This window comes from Mauremys mutica, chromosome 3, assembly GCF_020497125.1.
Source record: "Mauremys mutica isolate MM-2020 ecotype Southern chromosome 3, ASM2049712v1, whole genome shotgun sequence".
NCBI classification, from domain to species: domain Eukaryota; kingdom Metazoa; phylum Chordata; order Testudines; family Geoemydidae; genus Mauremys; species Mauremys mutica.
The window spans coordinates 207,919,196-207,938,153 of NC_059074.1; the positions used below are offsets into that span (position 1 = coordinate 207,919,196).

General features: G+C 65.3%; 1 protein-coding gene across 2 annotated transcripts in view; it reads right to left on the reverse strand.

Moving 5' to 3' along the window:
* PTK7 (protein tyrosine kinase 7 (inactive)) overlaps positions 1-18,958 on the reverse strand; it is a 103,301-nt gene that overhangs the window by 11,677 nt on the left and 72,666 nt on the right. For both annotated transcript variants that reach the window (XM_045009560.1, XM_045009562.1), the window contains exons 2-12: positions 17,091-17,384; positions 12,523-12,625; positions 11,965-12,155; positions 10,652-10,802; positions 7,812-7,942; positions 7,280-7,546; positions 5,789-5,922; positions 5,280-5,415; positions 3,985-4,104; positions 3,594-3,743; positions 2,975-3,125 (exon numbers count right to left, since the gene is read on the reverse strand). In XM_045009560.1, the coding sequence (XP_044865495.1) occupies positions 2,975-3,125; positions 3,594-3,743; positions 3,985-4,104; positions 5,280-5,415; positions 5,789-5,922; positions 7,280-7,546; positions 7,812-7,942; positions 10,652-10,802; positions 11,965-12,155; positions 12,523-12,625; positions 17,091-17,384 (1,828 nt within the window). The remainder of the gene's footprint in view (positions 1-2,974; positions 3,126-3,593; positions 3,744-3,984; positions 4,105-5,279; positions 5,416-5,788; positions 5,923-7,279; positions 7,547-7,811; positions 7,943-10,651; positions 10,803-11,964; positions 12,156-12,522; positions 12,626-17,090; positions 17,385-18,958) is intronic.

An 18,958-nucleotide genomic window follows, 5' to 3' on the forward strand; every position in this document is an offset into this window, starting at 1 on the left:
TGTAACCCTCCGCTCAGCCCTGTAACTAGACCGGTCCAGTTAAAGCAGTGCTGCATGGGAAGGGCTGTACCGCCACTGTAACCCTGCGCTCAGCCCTGTAACTAGACCGGTCCAGTTAAAGCAGTGCTGCATGGGAAGGGCTGCACCTGCATTGTAACCCTCCGCTCAGCCCTGTAACTAGACCGGTCCAGTTCAAGCAGTGCTGCATGGGAAGGGCTGTACCTCCACTGTAACCCTGCGCTCAGCCCTGTAACTAGACCGGTCCAGTTATAGCAGTGCTGCATGGGAAGGGCTGCACCTGCATTGTAACCCTCCGCTCAGCCCTGTAACTAGACCGGTCCAGTTAAAGCAGTGCTGCATGGGAAGGGCTGTACCGCCACTGTAACCCTCCGCTCAGCCCTGTAACTAGTCCGGTCCAGTTAAAGCAGTGCTGCATGGGAAGGGCTGCACCTGCATTGTAACCCTCCGCTCAGCCCTGTAACTAGACCGGTCCAGTTAAAGCAGTGCTGCATGGGAAGGGCTGTACCGCCACTGTAACCCTGCGCTCAGCCCTGTAACTAGACCGGTCCAGTTAAAGCAGTGCTGCATGGGAAGGGCTGTACCGCCACTGTAACCCTGCGCTCAGCCCTGTAACTAGACCGGCCCAGTTAAAGCAGTGCTGCATGGGAAGGGCTGCACCTGCATTGTAACCCTCCGCTCAGCCCTGTAACTAGACCGGTCCAGTTCAAGCAGTGCTGCATGGGAAGGGCTGTACCTCCACTGTAACCCTGCGCTCAGCCCTGTAACTAGACCGGTCCAGTTATAGCAGTGCTGCATGGGAAGGGCTGCACCTGCATTGTAACCCTCCGCTCAGCCCTGTAACTAGACCGGTCCAGTTAAAGCAGTGCTGCATGGGAAGGGCTGTACCGCCACTGTAACCCTCCGCTCAGCCCTGTAACTAGACCGGCCCAGTTAAAGCAGCGCTGCATGGGAAGGGCTGTACCTCCACTGTAACCCTCCGCTCAGCCCTGTAACTAGACCGGTCCAGTTAAAGCAGTGCTGCATGGGAAGGGCTGTACCTGCACTGTAACCCTGCGCTCAGCCCTGTAACTAGACCGGCCCAGTTAAAGCAGTGCTGCATGGGAAGGGCTGTACCTGCACTGTAACCCTCCGCTCAGCCCTGTAACTAGTCCGGTCCAGCTAAAGCAGTGCTGCATGGGAAGGGCTGTACCTGCACTGTAACCCTCCGCTCAGCCCTGTAACTAGACCGGTCCAGTTAAAGCAGTGCTGCATGGGAAGGGCTGTACCTCCACTGTAACCCTGCGCTCAGCCCTGTAACTAGACCGGTCCAGTTAAAGCAGTGCTGCATGGGAAGGGCTGTACCTGCACTGTAACCCTGCGCTCAGCCCTGTAACTAAACCGGTCCAGTTAAAGCAGTGCTGCATGGGAAGGGCTGTACCTGCACTGTAACCCTCCGCTCAGCCCTGTAACTAGACCGGCCCAGTTAAAGCAGTGCTGCATGGGAAGGGCTGTACCTGCACTGTAACCCTCCGCTCAGCCCTGTAACTAGACCGGTCCAGTTAAAGCAGTGCTGCATGGGAAGGGCTGTACCTGCACTGTAACCCTGCGCTCAGCCCTGTAACTAGACCGGCCCAGTTAAAGCAGTGCTGCATGGGAAGGGCTGTACCTGCACTGTAACCCTGCGCTCAGCCCTGTAACTAGTCCGGTCCAGTTAAAGCAGTGCTGCATGGGAAGGGCTGTACCTCCACTGTAACCCTCCGCTCAGCCCTGTAACTAGACCGGTCCAGTTAAAGCAGTGCTGCATGGGAAGGGCTGTACCTGCACTGTAACCCTCCGCTCAGCCCTGTAACTAGACCGGTCCAGTTAAAGCAGTGCTGCATGGGAAGGGCTGTACCTGCACTGTAACCCTCCGCTCAGCCCTGTAACTAGACCGGTCCAGTTAAAGCAGTGCTGCATGGGAAGGGCTGTACCTCCACTGTAACCCTCCGCTCAGCCCTGTAACTAGACCGGTCCAGTTAAAGCAGCGCTGCATGGGAAGGGCTGTACCTCCACTGTAACCCTGCGCTCAGCCCTGTAACTAGACCGGTCCAGTTAAAGCAGTGCTGCATGGGAAGGGCTGTACCGCCACTGTAACCCTCCGCTCAGCCCTGTAACTAGACTGGCCCAGTTAAAGCAGTGCTGCATGGGAAGGGCTGTACCTGCACTGTAACCCTCCGCTCAGCCCTGTAACTACACCGGTCCAGTTAAAGCAGTGCTGCATGGGAAGGGCTGTACCTCCGCTCAGCCCTGTAACTAGACCGGTCCAGTTAAAGCAGTGCTGCATGGGAAGGGCTGTACCTACCCCGGAGAAGGCACCTTTCTCTCAGTCTAGCTGCGCCCACGTTAGGGCATAACTACAGCTGGAGAACAGCACCAGAGAGCCAGCTCTACTGGTACCACCACCGAGCGCACAGCCGTCCTGAGCACCCAGCTCCTCACACCGTCCTGGGCTGGTCTCCCACAGGGACTCCAATGGCCTCCCAGGCCTGCTGGGACCCCTCCCCCTGCCGGGCAGTGGCCTTGCGAGGGAATGGACTCCCCTGCTCCTGGCAAGAGGCCCCGCTCCTGTGCTCCTCGGTGGCTCAGCTGGTGAGCTCGGCTAGAGCAGGGTTCTCAATGGCCTGGGCCCAGGGTACCCCCTCCATACCTGGGCCTTGCCTTAAAGCCTCGGCTCCCGGAGGCAGGGGATTCCCAGTCACAGCTGTCACTCACGGAGCAGTGCAGGAAACCACCCAATGACCAATATCCCCCAGGGGACTGGTCTGGTCTCCAGGCCCGGGGCCTAGCCCAGGAGTGTGGAAGGCTGGGGATGGTGCCCCCAGCTGGCCCCCCGACGCTGCTCCAGGATGGATCGGAGGCAGCCAGCCCACACGCCACACATGCCCAAGGCAGGAGAGCTCAGGTTCCAGCGGGGGGCAGAGAGAGGGCTCCATACCTGGGTAAGAGCCTGCTGGGATCTAAAATCCTCTCCTTCCCCTTCCACTGGATGTGTGGCACTGGGTCACCCTCGGCCTGGCACTGCAACACGGCTGTGTGCCCCTGGTACACCGTCGTGGGCTCCGGCTCCAGCTTAAAGGTGATGTAAACTGAACACAGAGGTCACAGCAGCTCAGTGCCGATGCGTTTACTTCTCCTACTGCCGCTCCCCACCGCCAGGTCTGCGCAGGCTCCCTGGACATCCCAGCTTGGGGGGGGAGGTCAGATCAGGGCCCGGGCGAGGGGTCAGTGTGGGACAGGACAGCTCCCTGTGGGTGGCATTTCCCAGTGCCACAGGCTGCAGCGGGGAGCCGGCAGAGCCGCGGGCAGGAGAGGGAGCTGCACAAACAGCACTGGGTTTCGGGGTGACTCGCGGACAAACAGCCGCTGCCAGCAGCTCAGCTGACAGGGAGGCCACCACTGGCAGCACCAGTAGGTGCGAAGGGCCCGTGGGGTTGGAAGCCCGAGGCCAGAGCATGCTTCCTTCCTCAGGACGGCTGGTTGGGGTGGTGCCCAGGCAGGCAATGCCCCTCACCTCCCTGGAGCAGGGACTGAGCCGGGAGGCGCGCAGCACTCACCTGCCACCGTGAGCTGCACCGTGGCCCGGATCTCGCCCTGGGGGCTGTTGGAGGCGATGCACGTGTAGTTACCAGCGTCGCTCCGGCTCACCTTGCGGAAGTGCAGGGCGCCAGCGCTCAGGCTGACGTGAGCCGGCAGGCTGCTCCCGTCTGGAGGGCAGGAACGGGGGGTTACGTTGCAGCCAGGAGGCTCAGGGCACTGCGGGCAGCCTGGGCTCCCCCTCGCTGCGGTGCTGGCAAAGCAGGGCACGTGTGCCCAGAGGGCACCGACCTACCCGGCCAGGCCAGAGGCCTTAGGCCAGACCGATCCCTGGTGCCGCGCCCGGCCACCCCCATGCCGGGAAACCCAGCCCCAGGCAGTCCGGAAACACACCACGTCCCCACCCCTCACCTGTTTTGACCCACCGGATGGTGGGCTTCTCGCGGCCAGTGGCCGAGCAGGACACCGTGACCTCCTTGTCGAATTCCATGCACTGCAGGGGCTGCGGGGGGGGCGTGAACTTCAGCTTCTCTGGAACAAACACGGATGGGGCAGTCAGCCCAGGGACCCCTGAGTGTAACTGACCCCACTGCCTACCCGTGCGGGCACCCGGAGCCGTGCCTGGATACCCGTGCCGGGAGCTGGGGGGGCCGTGCCTGGAGACCCGAGCTGGCACCGGGAGCCGTGCCTGGAGACTCACGCCGGGAGCTGGGGGTCGTGCCTGGATACCTGAGCTGGCACCAGGGTCCATGTCAGGAGACCCGTGCTGGTACCGGAAGCAGGGTGGGAGTGGAGAGAGTAGGTATGGGAGTGTGTGTGTGTGGGGGGGGGGTGGAGAGGCGTGCCTGGAGACCCGAGCTGGCACCGGGGGCCGTGTCTGGATACCCGTGGCGGGAGCTGGGGGTCGTGCCTGGAGACCCGAGCTGGCACCAGGGTCCGTGTCTGGAGACCCAAGCTGGCACCGGGAGCCGTGTCTGGATACCCGTGCTGGTACCGGAAGCAGGGTGGGAGTGGAGAGAGGGGGTGTGTGGGAGGGGAGAGGTGTGCCTGGAGACCCGAGCTGGCACCAGGGGCCGTGCCTGGAGACCGCGCCGGGAGCAGAGGGAGGCTGTGCCTGGAGACCCACACTGGTACCAGGGGCCCTGCTGCGCACACAGGCAGGGAGCAAGGGCCCCGGCTGGAGACCCGGCCCTGCTGCGCGCGCACACGGGGAGCGGGGGCCCCGGCTGGAGACCCGGCCCTGCTGCGCGTGCACACGGGGAGCGGGGGCCCCAGCTGGAGACCCCGCCCTGCTGCACACGGGGAGCGGGGGCCCCGGCTGGAGACCCGGCCCTGCTGCACACGGGGAGCGGGGGCCCCGGCTGGAGACCCGGCCCTGCTGCACACGGGGAGCGGGGGCCCCGGCTGGAGACCCGGCCCTGCTGCACACGGGGAGCGGGGGCCCCGGCTGGAGACCCGGCCCTGCTGCACACGGGGAGCGGGGGCCCCGGCTGGAGACCCGGCCCTGCTGCACACGGGGAGCGGGAGCCCCGGCTGGAGACCCGGCTCTGCTGCACACACACATGGGAGCAGGGCTCACGCTGGAAGAGCCACGGAGGGAGAGGCCCAGAGCAGCCAGTGTCCCAGCCCAGGGGTGCAGGGCCTGCCCAAGCAGTGGGAGCAGGGGCATGGGGGTCCCCGTGGCAGCACACAGCCGCCCAACCTACCCAGGACGTGCACACGGGCATATCCCTCGATGCTGCCCGCCGGGGTGCTGCTCACACACTTATACACGGTCCCGTCGTACACCTCCACGTGGTTTATGCGCAGCGTCCCGTTCTCCGAGATCTCAAAGCGCGAGTCCTGCCCAGCCAGAACAGAGACATCAATCCTGCTGCCCTCCCCCACCCGCCCTGGCCCACAGACCCATCGCATGCACAGCCCACGGCTGGCTCAGTGCGCTGCCGCCTCCCCTGCCAGGGCTCAGGCTGGGACCTGGCCCACGGGAGCAGGCTGGGGGGCAGGGGGTAGAGCTGACAGTGGCAGGTGGGGGGACACGCAGGGGGTCCTCGCACTGGGAAAGGCTCACGGATTGGAGCTGCCCCATGCAGCCGGGGCAGGAGGACGTGAGCCTGCTCCCCGGACCCACGCGCAGCCCGGAGACGACAGGGCTGAGCAGGTCTCCATGGTGCCGGGAGCGCGGCCGGGCTGGCTGGGGCTGACACACCCCACTCACCTCGGAAATGGGGACGCCGTTGCGGTACCAGGTGACGGTGGGTTTCAGCGAGGCCTTGCTGAGGCAGTGGAGATAGCCCGGCTTCCCCTCCTCCAGCGGGCTGTCCCTGGGCATCTCCACCCACCTGGGCACCGCTGGGGAGAGGGGACAGCGTTACCTGGGCGCCCGCCAGCAGGGCAGTGCTTGCTTCAGCCACACCAGGCCCCTGGCAGTGCCCCAGGCTGGCCTGGAGAGCTCGGGCACTGCACCACCCGCCTGCCCAACTCGGACTGCTGGCGACGGGACGTCCGGGGCAGCAGGAGCTCGGCACTGTAATGTGGGCAGGGGGCCCCTGGGAAAGGCCCTACCCCCTCCCACCTGGGCACTGCCCCCGGGCGGGGGGGGACCTGCCAGAGGCCACCCCAAAGAGAGCCAAGGCCGTCTCCTCCCTGCTGCGCCGGGGCTGCCTGCTGGGCAAGGGTCTGCGACGCAGCGTGCACTCGCCCGGCCTTTCCTCCACAGCCGGTGACACGGGGGGCACTGCCCGTCTGCCATCTCAACCCACTGGCCCTGCCCAGCACCCCCTGCCCAGCACCCCACAGCCCATCCCCAGCACCCCCTGCCCAGCACCCCCTGCCCAGCACCCCACAGCCCATCTCCACCGTCCCCTGCCCAGCACCCCACAGCCCTCTGCCCAGCACCCCACAGCCCATCCCCAGCAGCCCATCCCCAGCAGCCCACAGCCCATCTCCACCGTCTCCTGCCCAGCACCCCACACCCCATCCCCAGCACCCCCTGGCCAGCACCCCACAGCCCATCTCCACCGTCTCCTGCCCAGCACCCCACAGCCCATCCCCAGCACCCCCTGGCCAGCACCCCACAGCCCATCCCCAGCACCCCCTGCCCAGCGCCCCCTGCCCATCTCCACCGTCCCCTGCCCAGCACCCCCCAGCCCTCTGCCCAGCACCCCCTGCCCAGCACCCCACAGCCCATCTCCACCGCCTCCTGCCCAGCACCCCACACCCCATCCCCAGCACCCGCTGCCCAGCACCCCACACCCCATCCCCAGCACCCGCTGCCCAGCACCCCACAGCCCATCTCCACCGTTCCCTGCCCAGCACCCCACACCCCATCCCCAGCACCCCCTGCCCAGCACCCCACAGCCCATCTCCACCGTCCCCTGCCCAGCACCCCACACCCCATCCCCAGCACCCCCTGCCCAGCACCCCACACCCCATCCCAAGCACCCCCTGCCCAGCACCCCACAGCCCATCCCAAGCACCCCCTGCCCAGCACCCCACAGCCCATCTCCACCGCCCCCTGCCCAGCACCCCACACCCACCGCCCCCTGCCCAGCACCCCACACCCCAACCCAAGCACCCCACACCCCATCCCCACCACCCCCTGCCCAGCACCCCACACCCCATCCCAAGCACCCCCTGCCCAGCACCCCACAGCCCATGTCCACTGCCCCCTGCCCAGCACCCAGCATCCCCAGCAGAAGACACTTACTGGCTACGCTGACGCTGAGGTCTTGCTTCTTCTCCCCGGCCTTGTTTGCCGCGTGGCAGGTGTAAGTGCCAGCATCGCTCCCGGTAACGCTGGTGAAGACCAGCTCCTCGGCCTCCTGCCGCACCCTGCCGCTAGCGGGTATCGGGACGCCGTTCCTCTCCCACCAGACGCGGGGCTGGGGCACGCCGCGGGGGGCAGGGCAGGCCACGCGCTGCTCCTGGCTCGCTATGAAAACCTTCGGGGAGAACGGCGCCATGTCCTCGATCTCTGAGAGAAACCGGGGGAGACGCGACTTACCCCCAGCCGTGCGCCGAGGCCCTGTGCCTTGGAGCAGAGCAGAGCTCCTGGCCCTGGCTGGGCAGTGGGACAGGACTGCTCTGCCATGGCCGGGCAGCCCTGGAGAAAGAACGGCTCATCCCCAACCACCCTACAGAGGCAGCGCTGCGCCCGCCTGGCTCAGAGCACGTCCGGAGCCGCACGAGCACCCGGCCAGCCACGCAGGGCCTTACCTGCCAGCCACGCAGGGCCTTACCTGCCAGCCGCAGACTTGCCTCCAGGACGGTGGGTTTCCCTCTCTGCCCGTGGCCAATGCACCTGTAGATGCCCGTGCTGCGTGCTCTCACCTGGGTTATCAGCAAGGAGCCATTGGCAAACACCGTGACCCTGCACGAAGGGAGCGAGGGGCTGAGACAAGAGGGACAGACGTGCAAAGCAGCAGCACGGCCCTGTCTAAGCAATATGCTCCGTGGTCACGCGCTCCCTCCCTGCATCCCCTCTCCTGGGCACTGGAAGATGAGACACAGGGGGTCGGGGGCAGGCTCTCTTCCCCACCTGGGACAGGGGGCTGGGGGCAGGCCTGGCTGCCCACCTCAGGAGGGCTGGGGGGTGACTCACAGGAGACTCTCTGACGGGGAATTCCGGGGGAGGTGGTCCTGGACGCACAGGCCTGCGTGGGGATCCTGAGGCAGTCTGCAGCTGGCGGTGTGTGCGCCCATCCTGAGGGGGCGCAGAGCAGGGCCCCGTTTCGGGATGGCGCATGGCACTGGGGTTCCGGGGGATGGAATCTCCATCCTTAGAGGTGTTTACGGTCAGGCTTGACAAAGCCCTGGCTGGGATGCTTTAGTTGGGGTTGGTCCTGCTTTGAGCAGGGGGTGGGACTAGATACCCCCTGAGGTCCCTTCCAACCCTGCTAGTCTATGATTCTATGATGAAGGGAGTGATCACTTCTAGCGAGTAACTGACCCTCAAGCTGCTCGGTCCCTTGTGGCCACATTCAGCACCACCCAGTGAGGAAACCTGCTGCGCCCAAGCCCCACCACGCTGCTTTAGCCCTCCCTGTGCTGCTGTCTTCTCTGCCCTTCCTAGTCCCCGGGCTCCAGCCAGCTGGTGGTGTCCCAGCTGGGATCTGCTCCTGAGAGCCAGGGGGCCAGGCTGGCTGCAGACAGCCCTGCCACGGCTACGCTCAGCTCCGTTCGGAAGCGGCCGGGACAAGAACCGTCAGGTTTGTGAAACGCCAGCTGGGCGCTCCCGGGCTGCAGAGATCGACCCAGAGCTCTGCACAAATGGGAAACGACCAGAATAAACTGAAACCCAACGAAAACCTCGCCCCGCAGCAGCCGCTCCGGTGGCTCCCCTCCTGCAGGGCTGGGCTGGCTCCCTGCCCCCGCTGCTGTGACCTGGCACACAGGGTGGCAGCTCTGCTCGGCTTTGGCCTGGCCACCCCCTCGGCATGACGGGGGCCAGCTGGGAGCACCACAGCCTATAGGAGGCACAGGTATCCGCTAACGGCAGCAATGCAATGCGCCTACAAGCCTCAAGGCCAGGGCGACACCACCTGAACTCACAGAGGCTAGGGCTGAAACGGCCCTCGCATAAGCCGCTGGCCAGGAGCAAGCCTGGATCGGGAGCTGGACTGAAACGCTGATCGGTAACCAAGGATACCAGCTGATAGCAGCTTTCCTGCTCCTCGGGTCAGGAACATCAGCAGATCTCCCACCACCACAAGGCCACGGTCACTGACGTATATGCCATGAAGCTATGGGAGACGGGCACCCCCACGTTAGTGGGGGGCAGAAGTAAGGAAAAGGGGCTGAACCCCTACTGACTAGGCGCCAGCGCCCCCACTGGGAAAGCAGTATCCCAGCCTGTGTGCCCTGGGAGACGCCAGGGTGATGGGGAGGACAATGACTGACTGCAGGTTTTCGTGGGGGGGATGGTGTGAGTACATGGCCGCTCAGACAGTCACGCTGTATTCCCACCCCAGGGTGGGAGAGTTTGTGATTTTGCTACTGGTGTTAATGAAACTATTGCAAACTCAGAAGCTTTTTCCCAACCGCACACGTTGGGATTCCCAGTTTAACAGCAATGCCCACACCACAGCCTGGTCTGGAGCCTAGAACCCACCCCAGCTGGGGATTCTTAAGCAATCAACAGGTCAGGCGGACCCAAAACACAGAGCTGTCTGCACGTGCCCAGCAGAGGGTGCTCGAGACTCTCCAGTGCCATTCCTAGGCTTTGGAGGCTGGGTCAGGCTTGTTGCCATGTGCTGCAAATGGCTCCCTCCGACCCTCAGCTCCTCACTCGGGATCCTGGTGCAGAGCAATGGCCAGGCACGTGTCTGCTCAGTCACCATTGTGCACGGCCACTCTGGGGCTGGCTGCCCATGTCCTCAGCTCTTGCATCAAGCGCTGAGATACCCCAGGCTACCAGGCGATTCCCTGCCCAGCTCTCAAGCTGCCCCATAACCCACACAACAGACGAGAACCAGGCCAGGGCCAGCAGCAACAGCCTGGCCAGCTCAGGGGAGGGAGGGAACAGCGGGATCACGGTTCACAAGGCAGGTGCCCTAACGACAGGGCAGGGATGGTAACAAGGCACCCTGAGGCCTGGCCTGGCCTGGCGTACCCACGAGTTGGCAGGAGTTTAACTATAGGGGAGTTTTTAAACCGATGTCATTAAGGCCGTGCAAAGCGCAGTGCAGACGCTCTGACTGCAGGCGAAGAGTGGCTTGGGTCAAGCCAGCTTCGACCGATTCCTTCCTGACGTGAGCTAGCCAGAAATCAGACTGCTTCCCCTCATCCCGCGTCTTAACCGGAGAGAGAAGCCCCCTTCCAAGCCCCTGGCAAGTGGCTGGCAGAGACCGCGCCCCATGGGAACTGGGACCGACCCAGAACGAGCCTGGCCCTTGGACTGGCGCTGGGAAGGGCGGGGAGGGAATTCAGGACGGGAAGCGGGATTGATCCCCTCACAGGCGCAGGGCTCACGGCTCCTCCAGCCTTGCAGGTCTCAGGAGCCCGCGATGAAATGGGAGACGGGTTTCCTTTCCTCCCCACACCCCACCGCAGCTTCCCAAGGGGGGCAGGGGACACTTACCGTGTCCTGTTGGTGATGGGAGAGCTGTCCTCGAAGACCCACTCCTGCGTGGGAGGCGGCACTGCCGTGAACTGGCAGTGGAACATGGCCTCTTCGTTCTTACTCACGATCAGGTCCTGCGGGATGAGCACCGGGCGAGGGGAGCTCTCGTCTGGGAGGGGAGACCGCAGGAACATTAGGGTGGCTGGGGTCCCGGCTCTCCCCCGAAAGCCAGCTCATCTCCCACGAGACACAGGGAGGCCTGGCCAGGGGCTGGCGGGAATCCCGCACAGGGCAGGGCTGCAGCATCCAGAGAGCCTGCCGGGACAGGGACCCTCGTGCCTGCAGGTGTTTATATGCCTGTCCCAGCACAGGCCCTGCCTCCTGGAGAGGCTGCTGTGTCCTCGCGTCTGGCTTTCACGGGGTGGTTTTGGCCCCTGGCTCCCCTTCGGGAACGCTGACCAGTCTGGAAAGCACAGCCAGAGCCACAAGCGTCAGTCTGCTGCCGCAGCCCAGCCGCAGGCCAGGCCAGCCCAGCCGCAGGCAGGGCCGGCAGAGCTGGGGAAGGCCCAGCCTCCCTTCCACGCAGCCACGGAGAGGGGGCCTGTCCGACATGGCAGGGTCTGGCACCAAGCTGCTTGCTCCCTTCCCACGCGGCAGAAATGTACCTTCACCCAAGCTCCCTTCTGGGCATGCTGCCCCTCTGCCAGCGACAGCCCCTGCGCCAGGCCCCCCACGACTCGGAACGGGAGGGGTGGCTAGGGCCTTGTCTACACACACAAGGTGGGTCGCTTCACCTGGACTGGGAGGGGCACAGCAGTCCAGCCCCTTGGGTGGATGCTGCTGTCACGCTGCCGGCACTGGTGGAAGGGGAATACGCTATCCTGGTCCTGGGCACCTTTATCCCGGTATAACTGTGGCTGCGCTGGGGCTGAACGGGTCGGACACACCGGTACAACGGCCCCCGCTGACCGATACAAGCGCTGTGTGCGGAGCAGGGCTAACAACCCACCAGCTACCTGCTGGGCTGCGCAGCGGCTAGTTACAACCATCCCTGCCTGTGCCTGCCCCGGGGACGAGGCGGGGTTAAAACGTGGCCACCCAGGGGTGGGGCTCGCTCCTTTCTCTAGCTCAGGCAGGGCCCCTGGGAATGACAATTTCCCCTCCCTCCTGGGGGGAGGGAGGAAATCACACCAGCCTGACACTTCCCCAGCTGCGGCAGATCTGAGGTCACAGCCTCCCTGATGTGCTGCCACATCAAAGAGAAGGCGGCTGGCACAGGCCTGAGCAGCCCCCTCCCGGGCCCTGCTGCCTCGTGGGCGGGCGCCCCTCACCGATGAGATTCAGTGTGAAGTTGTCGCTGCTGCACACCATGCCCACGGCATTGCGAGCGCAGCAGGAGTAGGCGCCGTTGTCTTCGGGGCTGGCGCTCTTTAGGGTTAGCGTCCGCTCCTTACTGCTGATCCAGTAGCTGCTCCGGTCATCCAGCAGCTGGCTGCCATCCCGGAACCACTGGCCCGTCGGGCTAGGAGACAGACAGGCACGTCAGCGCGGCGGCCAGCAGCGGGCCTGAGAGCACATGCGCTGAGGAAATGGCCCGCTCGGCTGACCCTTCGTTCCACCCCGCTGGCCTGGACAGGACACACGGGCACACAGCTGGGGAAGCCATGACGCGTGCAGCCGTCCCAATGACAGACAGACCCCGGTCAGCACACCAAGCAGCTCCAGGCCCACCCTTACTGTGCTCCCGCGGGGATGCTTATTCCTGCCTCTCACCTTCCCCCTAGGCTTTGGTGGATCTTCACAGGAGAGACACAGAGAGAGAGAGAGAGCAGGTGAAAGGCCAGGCAGAGCCCAGCCCGGACGCTGGCGAAGAGCAAGTGGCTCCTTACCGCGGATGGCCGTCAATGTGGCAGCGCAGCGTCACGGAGGCAGAGGGCTGGATCTCTGCCATGCTTGCTGGGTGCTTCAGGACAACACCGCCCGTTTCGAGCCCTGCAGAAGGAAAGGGAGTTCCAGCACCCCCTGCTCGGAGCAGCGTGCACACCCCACACCGTCCTGCCTGCACCCCGCCGCTGCCACGGCACTAGCTCGGAGCATGCCAGCCCCCCCACGCTGCTGCTGCCACCTGTCAGCGACAGCACAGCCCCAGGTACCCACCCCAGGCTGCTCGTGGGCCCCAGAGCGCCCGAGCTGGTTCTTGGGGCTCTGGGCTTGGTCCAGCGGCTCCGCTCCCCCAGCCAGCGCAGTGCAGCACTGGCCCCAGGCAGTTCTTGGCTGAGCCCAGCTGGGCCTGGGCCTCTCCACACCCCCCAACCTCCAGCGCTGACATCCGGAGTGTCTCCAGCCGTGGCCTGCAGCACGCAGGGGCTCTGCGCCACTGCGGGGGCAGCGGCAGGGAGTAGAGCATTTGCAGAGATCCATGAAGGGCCTTTAAAGCAGGCAACGGAGCAGATCAAAGCCAGGCAGACATGAAAGCCGAGGTCACAAGCCTGGCCCGGGGGCCGCGCTGGGAACATGGGGGAGGGTCAGCCGCACCCAGAGGGCTCAGCCAAACCACGAGGGTTGCCCAGCTCATCACAGACCCAGTAGAATTGGAAATGGTGCAGAGAAGAGCAACAGAAATCTTCAGGGGGATGGAGCAGCTTCCGTCTGAGGAGAGATGAAAGAGCCTGGGCTGTTTCAGCCTGGAAAAGAGAGGACTAAGGGGGATATGCTAGAGGGCTATACACTCACAACCAGTGTGGAGAAAGGGACTAGGGACGTCATTTACCTCGTCCCATCACACAAGAACCAGGAGTCAACCAATGAAATTAACAGGCAGCAGGTTTAAAACAAACAGAAGGAATTTCTTCACCCAATGCACAGTCAACCTGTGGAACTCACTGCCAGGGGATGTTGTGAAGGCCAGAAGTATAACTAGGTTGATAAAGGAATTCGATACGGGCTAGCTAGACCATTGGGCTGACTCAGCATGGCCTAGTGCTGATGGGGAGTGCCGCGCAGGAGAAGGGCCGAGGCCTGTGCTCAGCGTCAGCCAAGGGGACAGATGTCCAGCAGAGCCTGGAGCAAACACTGGTTAGGAGCATCAGCGAAAGATGGAGACAAGTGGCCCATGACAAACAGACTGTTGGAGGTAAAGGAGTGGGGCTAAGACTGGCGGCGCTCAGGGCCACTGGCCAGCATCAGATTAGCCCAGACGCTGCACAGACTCCAGCTCGCAGCTCTCCATGCCGGCGTCCCCGCGGGAGTGCTGCCGGACTGGGCCCAGCTCCCCCCCGAGCAGGCGTTCGGGGGCAGCGCCATCGGCCTGGCCTCGCATGGTGACGGGGGGTCGCTTTTCCAGCAGCCATGTCTGAAGGCTTGTGCCCAGTGTGGGGGAGGGAAGGTGGAGAGCAGGAGGCGGGTAACTCCCAGGGGAAGGGCCTATCACAGCTCCCGGCCCATTCCCCGGGTGCTGGGCACCGCAGATCCCTGCCTAGGCTTTGGCCCAGTTTGGCAGCTGTAAGCGTCAAGGGCTCCCACCCACTCCCCCAACCCATAGTCCCACAGTCTGGCACAGCCCCCAGCTAGAAACCCCCCCTCCGAACCCGGTCAGTCCCTCTGCTCCCACTTACCCCCGAGGAGTCAGACGGGCCCAACAGGACATCTGCTGGGTCCTGCAGGAACCGCTGTGTGCAGCCCAGCTCCTCGCTCAGTGTGACGGCTCCACCCTGGCCCCCACCCACACCCAGTCATACCCTGGCCACCCGCAGCCCGCCCCGCCCCATCGCAGCCACATCCTGTCATACTCTGGCCACCCCCGCCCCACCCTGGCCACCCCCGCCCCACCCCACCCCACCCATCCACACCCCCACCCCACCCCATCGCAGCCACATCCTGTCATACTCTGGCCACCCCCGCCCCACCCCATCCACACCCCCGCCCCACCCCACCCCACCCATCCACACCCCCGCCCACCCTGGCCACCCCCGCCCCACCCCATCGCAGCCACATCCTGTCATACTCTGGCCACCCCCGCCCCACCCCATCCACACCCCCGCCCCACCCCACCCCACCCATCCACACCCCCGCCCACCCTGGCCACCCCCGCCCCACCCCATCGCAGCCACATCCTGTCATACTCTGGCCACCCCCACCCCACCCCATTCACACCCCCGCCCACCCCCGCCCCACCCCATCGCAGCCACATCCTGTCATACTCTGGCCACCCCCGCCCCACCCCATCCACACCCCCGCCCCACCCCACCCCACCCATCCACACCCCCGCCCACCCTGGCCACCCCCGCCCCACCCCATCGCAGCCACATCCTGTCATACTCTGGCCACCCCCACCCCACCCCATTCACACCCCCGCCCACCCCCGCCCCACCCCATCGCAGCCACATCCTGTCATACTCTGGCCACCCCCACCCCACCCTGGCCACCCCCGCCCCACCCCACCCCACCCATCCACACCCCCGCCCCACCCTGGCCACCCCCACCCCACCCCATCGCAGCCACATCCTGTCATACTCTGGCCACCCCCGCCCCACCCCACCCCCCACCCCACCCACCCCCGCCCCACCCCATCATACTCTGTCCATCCCCACCCCAGCCTACCCTATCCACACCCCCGCCCCACCCCATCGCACCCACATCCTGTCATACTCTGGCCACCCCCACCCCACCCTGGCCACCCCCGCCCCACCCCACCCCACCCATCCACACCCCCGCCCCACCCTGGCCACCCCCACCCCACCCCATCGCAGCCACATCCTGTCATACTCTGGGTACCCCCACCCCACCCTGGCCTCCCCCTCCCCACCCCCCCCCACCCATCCACACCCCCGCCCCACCCTGGCCACCCCCGCCCCACCCCATCGCATCCACATCCCATCATACTCTGTCCACCCCCACCCCACTCCATCCACAGCCCCGCCCCACCCCATCGCAGCCACATCCTGTCATACTCTGGTTACCCCCACCCCACCCTGGCCACCCCCGCCCTACCCCACCCATCCACACCCCCGCCCACCCTGGCCTCCCCCGCCCCGCCCCGCCCCACACCACCCCTCCCATCCACACCCCCGCCCACCCTGGCCACCCCCACCCCACCCCCCCCCACCCATTCACACCCCCGCCCACCCTGGCCACCCCCACCCCACCCCACCCATCCACACCCCCGCCCACCCTGGCCACCCCCACCCCACCCCATCGCAGCCACATCCTGTCATACTCTGGTTACCCCCACCCCACCCCCGCCACCCCCTCCCCCCCCCACCCCACCCCTCCACCACCCCGCCCCACCCTGGCCACCCCCACCCCACCCCATCGCAGCCACATCCTGTCATACTCTGGTTACCCCCACCCCACCCTGGCCACCCCCACCCCACCCATCCACACCCCCGCCCCACCCTGGCCACCCCCACCCCACCCCATCGCAGCCACATCCTGTCATACTCTGGCCACCCCCACCCCACCCCATCATACTCTGTCCAGCCCCACTCCACCCTACCCTATCCACACATCCTGTCATACTCTGGTTACCCCCACCCCCACCCCATCGCAGCCACATCCTGTCATACTCTGGTTACCCCCACCCCCACCCCATCGCAGCCACATCCTGTCATACTCTGGCCACCCCCGCCCCACCCCATCCACACCCCCGCCCACCCTGGCCACCCCCGCCCCACCCCATCATACTCTGTCCATCCCCACCCCAGCCTACCCTATCCAAACCCCCGCCCCACCCCATCGCAGCCACATCCTGTCATACTCTGGCCACCCCCACCCCACCCCATCCACACCCCCGCCCACCCTGGCCACCCCCGCCCCACCCCATCATACTCTGTCCATCCCCACCCCACCCTACCCTATCCACACCCCCGCCCCACCCCATCGCACCCACATCCCATCATACTCTGGCCACCCCCACCCCACTCCATCCACAGCCCCGCCCCACCCTGGCCACATCCTGTCATACTCTGGCCACCCCCGCCCCAGTCATACTGGCCACCCACACCCCTGCCCCACCACACTTACACCCCCACTCCACCTACCCCACCCCGGCCACACCCTGTCATACCCTGGCCACCGCCGCTCCATCCCATCCACACGCCTGCCCCACTCCATCATACCCTGGCCACCTCCACCCCACCCACACCCTTGCCCCACCCTGTCATACCCTGGCCACATCCCTGAGGATTCACTGGGTCACTGCAGTGTCTAGGTGGGAACTGCCCTGTGCCTCTCTGTGGATGGGGGGTGACCGGGCCAGGCCTGCAGCCCAGTGGCCGTGGTGTGTGCCCCTCCACAGCAGACATCGAAGGAAGGAGCCAGGCCGGTAGCTGGCTCTATGGGAAAGTGGACACCAGCTGAGGGGATGCCCTGGCAAGGAAAAGGCAGCAGGAGGGAGGGCTGTACCCACTGCCATGTGCCCTCCCTGGGGCAGGCTCGCTGGCCCTGCTCTCGTACTCACACTTGATGTTGAAAGATGCGTTTGCCGTTCGGGCCTCCTCTCCCGTGACCGTGCTCCTGGCCACGCACTGGAAGCTCCCGGCGTCCTGCTGCCGATCCACGGCGGTGAACTGCAGGTTGCTGCCCTCCTGGAAGCGGCGCTCGGTGTCCTGGACGGAAAGCCCATTGTGCAGCCACTCGAACTCCACGCCGCTCGGCTCCTCCACCTCGCAGCGCAGGATGGCGCTGCGGCCGTGCAAGGCGTCCTGAGAGGACGGCTCCTTGGTGAAGAGGATCCGCGCCCGAGTGCCCGCGGCTGAAAGGAAGGCAGGAAAGGAGGTCACCTGTGGGGCCAGGGGGTACCCTGGGGAAGGGGTGCAGCTCAGACATCAAATGGGGCGAGAGCAGCCCCCTGCTGGAAGCGTAGGGGGAAGGGGTCAGACTCTCAGCTCTCAGGCAGGGGAAGACAGCGTGAAACGGGCCCTGGCAGGCCCTGGGGAGCTGCAGGCCACGCCTGGGTTGGGGGCAGCCCAGCCCCGATGCTGGAGAGCCATAGCACAGACGTTTCCAGGGAAGGGGTTTGGTGGGAGAATTCTGCTGCTGTCCTAGCCGCATCCACCCCAGGGTCTAGGGCAGCAGAACTTTTCACACCTAGCTCGGGCGATGTGAATTCTAAGTGTCGAGCCGGTCAGTGCGCGTGCGTGGGGCTCCAGTGCCCCTCTGTGACAGGACGCCCCCTGCCGTCACACCCGCACCCCACTGCCACCATCTCTGTACCAATATGCGGGGGAGCTGAGCCCTCGCTGGGCAAGAACAGCCCGGGGACATTCTGCGTGAAGCTCTGAGCATTAGCTGAACTCACAACTGAAGGGCACAACGGAATTGGGACTTAGAGCAGTTTCGATTTTCTTCATCTGAAGCCCCAGAGGGATTGTCTGGAGCCCAAAGCCTCCCTGCAGCTCAGCCCCGGGCAGTCTAGGGGGGCCGTCCCCCAGTGTACGCAAGCTGCTGAGCCCATGAAGCACACGCAGGAGGCCTGTCCCGAACACCGGCGTGCCAGGCCAGCTGGAAACACTCCCCTCTCTCAGGGGGCGCTGGCCGAGCAGGGGCAGAGCCCTGGGCTGGGCTGGGCTGGGCTGCTGAGAGAGTCACAAAGGAACACCCAGCTCCGAGCCACATCGAGTGGAGGGTCAGAGTCCCTGAAGCCTGAAACCCCCCGAAGGCACCTTGATTTCGATCCCACAATGGCCCCCTCTGCAAAGCTCTGTCTGGAGCCCTGCCCCAAGTGGGGTCCTGGGACTGTCCCTACCAGGAACTCTCCTGCCACACCTCCCCCACCCGGAGCCCTTTCCAAAGGCAGGGGGTGAGTGCGGGAGGGGAAGGCAATTTAGCAAACAAAGCCCTTTGAAGGAAGCCCACTGGTCTGCCTGGGAGAGCAGCAGTCAGAGCCCTGGCGGAGTCTCTCCAGGGCTGGCCCAGAGGGAGTTTGCAGGAGAGAGGCACGCAGCATCCCGAAGCCCAGGACTAGCCGGGCTGCGCACGCCCAGCCGGGTAGCCGATAGCGTCTCCTCCACCACCAGGCCGGTCCAAGCAGCTCCTCCGTCTGGGCTGCTGCTCCTAACCCAGAGCTGGCTGGTCTCTGAGGCTGGAACTCTCCTTTCCAGCCGCTGAATCCCAGCCAAAGAAACTAAGGGCCCACGGCCGCCTCTGTAGCTTGACCGCCCCATGGGAGCCATAGCTGCTGGCCCCAGGGACTGCACAGGTGCTGACGGGCTCGGCTGGCGCCTGCCGAGCCACAGGAACAAGATGGGACCCTGGGGAGGGAAAGCGGGGGAACGGGCTAGTTGTCTTGGGGCGGGAGTTCAAAGGCCCCGAAGGGTGCGGACATCC